This window comes from Kogia breviceps, chromosome 1, assembly GCF_026419965.1.
Source record: "Kogia breviceps isolate mKogBre1 chromosome 1, mKogBre1 haplotype 1, whole genome shotgun sequence".
Taxonomy (NCBI): domain Eukaryota; kingdom Metazoa; phylum Chordata; class Mammalia; order Artiodactyla; family Physeteridae; genus Kogia; species Kogia breviceps.
Genome location: NC_081310.1, coordinates 47,618,753 through 47,629,450, shown reverse-complemented (window position 1 = coordinate 47,629,450; position 10,698 = coordinate 47,618,753). Strand labels below are relative to the sequence as shown.

At 46.5% G+C, this 10,698-nt stretch overlaps 1 protein-coding gene across 2 annotated transcripts in view; it reads right to left on the bottom strand.

The window, feature by feature from the left end:
* Window positions 1-2,211: 2,211 nt before the first annotated feature.
* The window catches only part of TNR (tenascin R), a 425,553-nt gene continuing 417,066 nt past the window's right edge, over window positions 2,212-10,698 (bottom strand). For both annotated transcript variants that reach the window (XM_059066113.2, XM_067031156.1), the window contains one exon: window positions 2,212-10,181. In XM_059066113.2, coding sequence (XP_058922096.1) covers window positions 10,062-10,181 — 120 coding nt within the window. In that variant the 3' untranslated portion in view covers window positions 2,212-10,061. The remainder of the gene's footprint in view (window positions 10,182-10,698) is intronic.

Genomic DNA, 10,698 nt, shown 5'->3' with positions numbered 1-10,698 from the left:
AAAAAAGGGCCTCTCGTCTGATATTATGGAAATCTGCTTTTTAGGAAAAGAGGCACAGGGAAAGGCTAAGAAAAGTGTTCTGCCCCCTTTCGAGCAGGGTGCCTTCTGTGGGAGATTGTCACGTGATTGGAAGCCGGGATTTTTGTCCGTGTTTCTCACACAGCCACAGGGTTGAGGAGAGGCCTGCTGGTGCTTAGAAAAGGTTTATTCCTAAGAGGAATAAACCTTTAAAACATTTATTTCCAAGGCTGGGAATCTGTCCCTTTTTAAAAGTACGCTCTATGTCTCCCTTTTAATATGGAGATGCGGAGAAAAGTCTCTCCCTGTTGGCCTTGGGATTTCACAATGCTCAGTCTGTCCCTGTGAGCAGCTGTGTCATCAGACTCCCGTTCAGGGCCCCAGGGAGCCAGGCCAACATGAATACTCACCACTCCCGGCCCTGCTGTTTCATGCCCTCTGACTCTCATTCATGCTGTTTCCTCCTCATCTTTCCCCTGGCTAATGATAGTGTTGTGAGACCCAGCCAGGTTGACCTCCTCAGGTAGTCTCCCCCATGTCCCTGCCCCAGCCAGCTGGGGAAGAGCCTGTCTGGGTTTATGATGCCTACCGTGCTCTGTCACACTCATCTCTGTACTCCCTGGCTCTGCATGCCTGTAGAACTGAACTGCATGGAAGTTGCCCTCATGACCCCCCTCTTGGGGCTCTTACCTTGCTGGGTCTCATCTCATGTTACCTGGAGGTTAGAGTTGATCTGACAGTGTGCACTGGGACTAGTTTCAAGGGAGAGAAAGAGACAGTGTCATCCCAGGTAACCAAGTCTGAGAGGCAGGTGGTCATAAGGAGCTAGAGACTGACTGAGCCAATGGGAAGCAGGCTCAGTTGAGTTGGGCCTGTTAGATGTTCTCCACCGGTGCCCATAGATGGCACTAGAGCCTTGGCGATCTGGCTACCACTGGGCACTGCAGGCTTGAGGGAGCTGGATAATGAATCAGTCTTTGTGGCTGATCAAGGGTTCAGAATCATAGACAGGACCAGTCCGGGTGATGCGGGGGCATCCAGCAGAGGCTGCCACCCAGCAGTGACATTTCCTGATGATAAATGCAAAGGGTGAGATGGAGAATTCAAGGTGAGTGGGAGATAGGGAAGGAAGAAAGAGAGAGAGAGATGAAGAAAGGATAGAGGAGGAGGAGGTGGTGGGGAGACGGAGGTAGAGATAACAAGGCTACAATGAGAGAATAGGAACAGGGGAGGCAAGAAACACAGATGGAGTAGCAAGACATTGGGAATGAGATCAGCCTACCTGTGTTATTGTGATTTATAATAAATACATAGTTGTCTTCGTCCACCATTCCTGGCTCACAGCTCCCAAAACCCTTGGGATTTCCTAAAAGTTGAGAAGTGATAAAGGTGTCTTTCGTTATGTGAATGAGGTGACTTTTGGAAGCACCTAAGGATGGGTGCTGGTTGCTAAGAGAAACAACCACACGCTTAGAGGGTTGGAAATTTCAGTCCCACCCCCTGACCTCCAGGGAGGGGAGAGAGAGAGGCTGGAGGTTGGAACAGTCACCAATGGCCAATGATTTAATCAATCATACCTATGTATTAAAAAACTAAAAGGACAGGGTTTGGAGAGCTTCCAGGTTGGTGAACAGGTGGAGGTTTGGGGAGAGTGGTGTGCCTGGGGAGGGCGTGAAAATTCCGTGCCCCTTTCCCCATGCCTTGTCCTATGCATCTCTTCCATCTGGCTGTTTCTGACTTATATCCTATTATAATAAACCAGTGATCTAGTAAGGAAAATGTTTCTCTGAGTTCTGTGAGCCGCTCTGGCAAATTAATCAAACCCAAGGAGGGGGTCTTGGAACCTCCAATCTGTAGCTGCCAGCCAGAGGCACAGGTCACAATCTGGTCTTGAGACTGGTGTCTGAAGCGGAGGGCGGTCTCCCGGGACTGAGCCCTTTACCTGATTCTATTCCAGGTCGATAGTGTTTGGGAGTCATTTGTTGGTGTGGGGAAGCCTCCACGTACACGATGGGATTGGGTCCAGGAACCCCTTCACTACCCAAGAGGGTGATGCAAAGAAGATACTTTGGCGGAAGTGATGGGTGAACACTGAGGGGCGGGGAAGGGGCCGGAGCAGAGGAGAAGGCTGGCCTGTCGGGGAAGAAAGGTGCACCTCCGAGATTCCCCACAGGACTCAGCAGAGGCACATCATTCCTTCAGGATCTTTTATTAACGTATAGAAAATGTGTTTAAAAAAGGAACTATACAGAGGCTAAAAGCAACCAGGACTAAAAATACTAGTTAACAATGGTTAACAAGTGGAGATTCCAGTCTTTGAGCTACAGTGCCATGGAAAGATGGGGGAAATGGGTTAGTCCTCTCCCTTCCTCTGTCTGTTTTTAACGTTATTTTAGCTCATTTAAGTGTTCATTGCCTGAGGAGTGTGTACTCCATTTCTTCTTGTTTTTTTCTTCCTTCCAGTCTTTCTTTTAAGTAAATGCTTTTCCAGGCACATTATAGCTACAAAGTGAGTAAACTGGTCTTTGTTATTTTTACCTGAAAAGGCTTGTTAAAAGTTAAAATGACAAACTCAAATTTGGAGGGACTGGAGGATTTGGTGTTTATGATTTCTCAGAACAACAGTCTAGAGACCACCAGGGTGGGTTCCAGCTGCCGAGCCCCAAGTAACAGCTCCCTCAAAGTCATGGTGACTTGCTTAGGGTACCTGGGAATTCCTGTGGGCCTGGAGTGTCTTGGAGGTTGGAATGATGGGATGGGTGTGTGGAATGATAGGAAGGGGGTGCCTGCGTGTTAGCAATAGCTTGTGAACCTTGGTCTATGGGGCCGTGGTGCGAATCTAGACATCAGGGAGGTCATGGGTGGGGACAGAGAGCTGGCAGGGGAGCACTTTCTTGACTGACATGTTTTTGGAAACTGTGGTGTCTGCTGCATCTAACACAGAGGTCACTGCTGCCCAAGCAGCCCCTACATGGGAGAGGACCATAAAATGCAGAGATCTCTCCCAGGACACGTATTCCTTTACATATAAATGTTGTTCAAATAAGAGACAGGGGCTTGTTTCCGGAGTTTGGGCCAGGCAGTGAAAAATACAAGTTACCAAGTACCAATTGCCTTCTAAGTTCCCCAGAGGAGCAAAGAGAGCTGAGATTATAGTCACTGTCCTCTGAGCCCCCCGACCCACTGGGATGTGGGAGCAGGAAGGGAGAAGGGTAAAGAAACCAGGGAATGAACAAAATTAATTTGTCTCCTGCCTTCTTCTAGCCTCATTCCTCAAAAGTTTCCACTGATATGTCCCTGCAAAGAACCATGAAGGTCCTAGTACCCCTGAGAGTCTAGAAGGAGGGAGCCCAAGTCAGTCTATAACTTACAGGTTTTAGCCTAAAAATTCTTGGCATTTCTGCATTTGATGCCATCTGCATTGCTTTGAATACATGAATAATGTAATCCTTTTCCTCCCAAATTCAAGAGTAAAACTGACACTCCAGGAACACGTGCCATGCTTATTCTGGGGGCACCCCCCTCCTCAATCCTGGCCACATCTTCTGCATCAGTTTGAGAAGAATGATTCTGGAATTTCTCACTCTTCTAATGTTGGATGAGACAGAGGCTGCATATTCTCCAAGAAGTGGGGTGGGGGAAATAGTGTTTGTGTTCTTGCCTTTATCTTTCACTCCCAACTCACTGTGACCCTCTCCTTCACCTCCCAAATTAAAAAAAAAAAGGAAAAGGAAAAAGTTGCCAGGATGTCTCTTACTTCTGATGGTGAGGTTGAAGGTCCCCTGGAGTATGTGACAAAAACTATGCAAGAACTCCCTTTTCTTAAAAGACAGAGAGAGGAAGTGGCGTTAGAAGCCCCTTTGTGAGAATATTAGTAAATCCAAGATGGCGGCCACTTGGCTAAATAAATTTAAAGGGCTGCAGCCTCATGAAGCAGCAAAAGCATGGACTTTAGTTAGACAGAGAGCTTCCAGTTATGGCTGTACTTAGCAGCTGTGTGACTTTGGGCGTGTTACTTAACCTTCCTGTTCTTCTATTCTCTCATATGTAAAATGACTAAACTTGAGCCAGGGTGTGGTGAAGATTTAACAGTGTGGTGAAGATTTAACAGTGTGGTGAAGATTTAACAAAGTAATAGATGTCCAGCTCCTAGCACAGTATCTAGAAAATAGTAGGTATGCAATAAATACCATTTCTCTTAGTCTTCATTTGGGGAGAGAAAAATGAAAAAGCTTATGCCAGATCTGATCTCAGCTCTGTTACTAATTGCTGGGTGAACTTGGGCAAGTTGCCTAACCTTTCTGGGCCTCAGTTTCCTGTAGAATGAAATGAGGGGGATAGATTAGATGATTTTCAGAGTCCCTTCCAGCTCTGAAGTTTCCCATATTTGCCTTTTGGAGGCTGTGTTGAGCTTATTAGTGTCAAGGACAAGATGTTAATAAAGAATGCAGGGTCTTCCTGGGGGCTGCCAAACCAGCTATGGGAAGAAAACAATAGTTCTCATCCATGCATTTGCCTCCTGGCCATGCACCTGGGCCCACACCCTCGCTCGTGGCTTCAGTGTTCCAGGCCTCCTGGGATGTTTGCACTGCCTCCCACGATCCCCTGATGCCAATGAGCCAGTGCCCAGTACCTGGGAGAGCTGAGCCCATGAGACCAGAAGGCTTAAATGAACTGGAAATTTAGCATGAGCCCAGCCTCACAGTCGACAATGAGGAGGTGTTTTATGAAGTTAACAGCAGACAGGGGTTTTCTGAGGAACAGGAGCTGTGTTACTTGGAATGCTCCGCAATAGCCTTATTAAGCTTGGGGAAGGAGAGAGGATTTCCGGTGGGGAGAAAATGCAACACTGTCCGAACACCGCAAGGTTTGCCAAGGACATTTGGACAATGAAGTGCTGCAGGTGCGGTGAAGTCATGCTTCAGGCAAGGGGTGACCTTGAAAAAGGAATCAGAAATGCTGGAGATGGCAAATCGGGCTTGTGGCTGCTGTGAAGAAAAAGCAAGGTCCAGGCAGATTGGTTGAGCAAGCAAAGAAAGCCACCCTGCTTCTCATTTCTGTGCTGTGAAGTCCTCTGGTGCCTTCGTTTGGTGAAGTGGGTGAACTGACAGGAGCTCTGTGAGGAGGTTGGGGGCTAGAACTCAAGGAACTAATGCTGGTCTCTTTACCAGGGCTCCTCACGCCTGGTCTCTGTATTTTTTTTTTTTTTTTTACTGTGGGACCATCTGTAGAAAGCTTGCTTTTTGTCTCCAATGACCCATCAGCTTCTTTTTTTATGTTATTTTGTATTTTACATTTAATTGTTTTCTTCCCAGCTGTTTCTCAAAGCTTGAAGAGCCCAGAATGGACATAATAAGTAAATCCAGTGTGGATACAGTTAGGATGAACCAGACCCATTCTTTCAAATTGGACCTGAATCCACACCAACACATTCTTTACCCTAGAGTTTTTCCCTTACTTGTTTTTAGAGGTTTCCATTTGGCCTGTGAGTACTCCTTTGGCCTGGTAGTGCCAGAATGTTCCAGTATTGCTGAGGGAAACCTTATCCCATCTGTGTGGGGTTGGGTTATGGAAGAAACAAAGGTTTAGGGAGGCATTTAGTCAAAGATCTTCAGGATCTTGGCCAAGGGACCCTAAGGTGGAGCCAGAGAGAGGCTATAGGTACAGTGCAGAAGCCAGCCCCTTGACTCACCTTTCCTCAGAGCAAAGAACCTCTCTGTTATTGTTGCTGGGAGAAAAACAGACCACCCAGGGAGGCTAAGCAGAACTGAGTCAGCAGCTCTTGGTATTTGGAGCTTTGTGCAAGAGGCAGACTCCTAAACTTCACAGATTCACTCCAGCCCTCTGAGGTCCCAAGGCCCTTCTGGCGGCCATGGCAAGTTTGAGGCAAGTGAAAACAGATTACCCCACCCTCTTGGGATTATTGAAACTGAAGTGTGAATCTTTCTGAGGTTCCTTATCAAAGTTTTAAGAATGGACAGTGAGCTGCAAGTATAGGGCCCCCTTTGGAGGGAAAGAAATGAAAGTAAGGGATTAGATTGAGTAGGAGTCTGGTGATAAGAAAGCAAGCCTAGAAAATCACATATCTTGAGTTAAGTGGCTCCACCTTTCCTGAAATTCTGGGTGGAGGTTAAAGAAGAAAAAGAAAACAGTTTTCATGCCCAAGGGGTATTTGCAAATCCAGGCCACCAGCTAGTCTATTTCAACCCCCTCAGCTTGGTGCACCCACTGTTCTCACAGGTTCCATTTATCTTCTAGAGGAGAGGACAAAGAGTAACTCATAAACCCTCTCTCAACTGATACTTTTAAAAGGGCTCTTTCAAAAAATTCCATAATGACCTTTTGTCCCTTAATCTACAGCTCAGTTCTGGGACTGGATTTTGAAGGTATAAATGTGACTAAGGATTGTTTGGTTTGGCATTGAGCTCATTGGCAACCTTGGTTCTTCAGGTTTGTCTTTGAAATAACAGCTTCACTGTGCAGACAGCTGGTTGCTTCCCAGGTGGGAGGGCACAGGTGTTGGGTATCTTGTTACTCCATGAGTAGTGGAGTGGGACCTGGTAGGTGAAGGATAGAGTGGATTTAACTATTTCTGGAAGTTTGCTTTGCATTTTCTTGCTGCCATTTTGTTGTTGTTTCTTTTACAAATCAGTTGGCCAGTTTTCCTGGGTCCTGGTTTGGTATGAGTTCTCCTGAAAACCTGGAGGCACTGGGTATCCCCAACCCTACTGTCAGGAGGTGACTGGGGGTTGTAAATGCCCCAGTGGTCACACTTAGCAAGTCTCCCTCCTTCAGTTAAATCTGTCTAAAGTTCAGCAGGAATTTTCCACAGATTTGTCATCTCCCCCCTACCCCCGCCCCTTCACCTTCCAGATATAAACCTGGAGATTGTGAGTTTACTGTGTTGGAAATTATCTGATGGGAAAATGCAAAAAGAAGAAACTGTCTGGATCTTAGGTCTAGGCAGTGAGTGTATTGCAATCATTGGTGGTAGGGCTTTTTGTTTGTTTTCTAAATACATATCCTGATGTGTCTGCAGTTTAACTGCCTCTGACCAGGGTCCACTTCTATTCCCTCTGAGTCCCTTGAGGGAAACTTTGGTGTGTGAGGGTGTTTTGTGAGTATTGCTTACTGGATCCACCCTTGGGAAGAGCACGGGTACTTGGAGGAACAGGATAAGCAGGAATGCATGAGTCTAGTTATGCAGCTTTGAGTCAAGTTGACCCTGGGCCTTGGGGAGGTAATGGGGCACAGTGTCTCTTAAAAATGGTGAAAATTTGTGAGAAAATCACTCTACTTAATAAAAGGAATCTATAAATCCTTTTATAGAATGTTGGGTGAGCTAATCTTTGAAGTTCCTTTCTAGCCTTAAAATTCTTTAACATGAATCTAGGCAATGCTGCTGATATTGTTTAGGGTAAAATGGTTCCATAAGGTAAAATGGTTCCAATAAAAGACAGATTTTGGTTTCCACTGATGTTTCTTGGCTTTCACCTGAACTGACAACATGGACACTCATAATCTTTTTCCATTTCAGTTCCCTTGATGAGGTGGGCTGTACTGGCACTAGGTCCCTGGGTTCTGCTTTTATGGACAAAATGAGTTCAGCCACTTATTTGGCACGATCTTTTCTGCAATGTTTTCCTGTGTGTGTGTATGTGTGTGCGTGCGCTGCACACTTGTGTGTATATTTGACTGATGACTTCTGATTCTTTCTTTCTTTCTTTCTTCCTTCCTTCCTTCCTTCCTTCCTTCCTTTCTTTCTTTCTTTCTTTATTTCTTTCTTTCTTGCTTGCTTGCTTGCTTTCCTTCTTCCTTCCTTCCTTCCTTCTCTCTGTCTGTCTCTCTCTTTCTGTCTTTCATAAAGCAGGACTTCTGATGAATTTTCATTACTTAATTGTGCTCTCTCACCAATGCCAATTTCCATTTTCAGGTCAAAGACTAGCCTTACTGACTGTCAAAACTGAAAGGGAAACCATTCTAGTCTAAACTTTCTTTCAACAGGTGAGGAAACTGAGGCCCTGAGAGGTGAAACAACTGTCCTGATGTCATAGTGCCAACAAAGTGGCAGAGCTGGACCTATTCCTGAGATGCCAGGTTCCTCCTTTACATGCTTCCTACTGTTCATTGGTGTCCCGCTCCCTATCTAAATCGTATTTAATTAACAGGTTTCTTGAAAGGATTGTTTCTGTTTCTTCTTCCTTCCCCTAGTTTTTTGAAGCCCATGGTGAACTGAGAAATGGAACCTCCATTTCCAACACTGGTCCGGCAGTCACATCCACACCATGGCAGTGAACAAGGCCTTGAGGGTCTGCTAAAGCGAGAGTGCAAGTGGCAGCTGACTCCATCCTCATAACCTCAGAAGTGTGGTTGTCAGTCTGAGGGATTCTCCTTTCCTGGTTAACAGAGCTTGGTTAGATTGTGGATGTTTCCATTAGAAAATTTACAACTCTCAGGCTCATCCTGTGATTGGTTGGGAAAGGCCCAGGATGCCCCAGTTTGACTAAATGTGGGCATTACGAATAACAGAACTGGGGCCTTAAGGAAAAGAAGAGGAAAGGGAAAAGGCAGCTGGGGAGACCGGGCATGGATTTTGGCAGATGCTGCAGGGATGCTTGCAGCTGACATTTGATTGAAGAAGTTGAAGGGTCATGGCTTTTAGAGCCTCCAGCTCTCTTGGGTTTAAAAATCAAATCATGCCAGTGAAGACAGCACATCTCATAAAATGGGAGGTAGGCCCACACTCCTCCCTTCTTCACCTTTGTGTTTCTAGATGTTACTTCCGCTGGCACTTTTCATTTTTCCTCTCAAAGGCAGAATAATAAAAGAAGATGGAGAAAGTCTTCTCATGAGCTCACCTCATTAAGGAGGTCACTCCTGTTTCTCACAGGACCAAAAAACAGGAGAAAACTGAAACCAAAACCCTAAAATTCCACCTCTTCCCAAGGATTATCAGTCAGGGGAATGGCTGGCTGGTCATATAACTTCTGACTCTTATTAAGCCCTCCCCCCACCCACCCACCAAGGAGAGCCTGGCTGAAGACAGGAATGAGGCCTTTCGTTTGCAATTCAGGAAAAAAAAAAATCCATGACAAATAGGACCAGAAATAGAGAAAATGGAGCTAAGTGAGATCTGTGTTCCCCGTGGAACTGGTCATCTCAATGGCAGAGGCCCTGATTTCTATTTCTTCTGTCCTTTCCTCCATGTCTGACCTCAAAGTGCTACAAGCCACAACAATCTCTCCCTCCCATCTTCAAAGAAAGTTGCTTCTGTAACCCAAGGGAGGGGCAGGGACTTATGACCCCTAGGTACACAGCTGCTATTGCAGCCCAGGCCAGGGGCAGGCAACACCTTGGGAGCTAGAATCCAAAACAGTGGTTGCGCTTGTGGGGCCGTAGGGGGTCTAAGGGTTAGGATGGAAGTGGGCAAAGGATGGGTTGGCTGGAAAAGAGGCCACTACTCTTGAAAGGTGACAGAGGACACTTGGCTGGTAAGAGTAAGAGTGTCAGATGAGAATCTTTGGCCTGTTAGAAAGGCCTTGGGTTGTTGGGACGGGGTGAGGTTAATCTGTTTCCTTTTAAGGGGACTTGTTGGCAAAGCTTTCTTGCTGAGGCCTCTTCTCTGGACTGGGGTGAGAACCTGGCCATCCAAGGCAGTGACCAGAGCACAATACCTGGAAGTGAAGGGCATCTCAGAAGGAGGGCAGGAAAGAAGGCACGTGCCTGTCATCGTCACAGAGTCTGACTCCAGGATTTGCCTTTGAATTGGTCTTTTAAGAAAACGTCTCACTTTTCCTCCTCGGTGGGAAAAGAGGGGTAGGTTAAGGATGACGGGGTAGGAGGGAGCATGGAGACAGAGGGTCAGGCCCGGGGGCAGCAGAAACCATGAGCTGCTGATTCTCAGCTGATTCCTGCTACATCCTGCTTCCTTCAAACGCTCTTAATATGTTGCAAAGCATTACTATGTCCCCCACCCCTTGTTTCATATTATAAAATACAAACAAATGACAGAAAAGGTCAGTTGGCTCGCAGCCGCCCACTGCTTAGAACTGCAAGGACCGCCGTTTCCTCCCCGCCACGAGACGGTGGCTGTAGGGGCGCATCTTCATTTCCACAAAGGGGATGGAGAACTCGTGGCCTTTCCAATGGTACCAGTTGATCCCCTGGGAAGGAGAAAGATAAGCATGTCAGATCACCCCTACCCCCTCAACGGAACTTCCAGCTTGAAAAGATAGGGGATGATGAGAGTGGAGGATCTAAGATGTGTGTTTAGTCATTTTCCATTAACATGAAGCTTGAGGCTGAGTTCCCAAAAAGGGCAAAAGAGCAGAGATTTTTTTCTAGCTTTTCTCTTTAGACATTGCCAGTGGCCTGGGTCTATAATGGGAATGTGTTGCAGGTCATTCCTTATTGCTGGCTTTCTGGTTTTGGCTTTCAGGATTTGCATGCACCAATAACTAGTGTTGAATTTCAAATTCCCAACAGTATAGAAGCATTTCAAAGAGCATAACTGTGTTTGACTGCTCACTCCTGATGGGAGAGTCAGGTGGTTTCTGCCTATCAGGTGACCAACCATCTTGGTTTGCCCAGGCTAAGGGGTGCCCTGGCTGCTAGCCTTTCATTGCTAAAATTGGAGAGGTCCCAGTTGGCCCAGTTGGTCACCCTATCACCCAGCCCAGC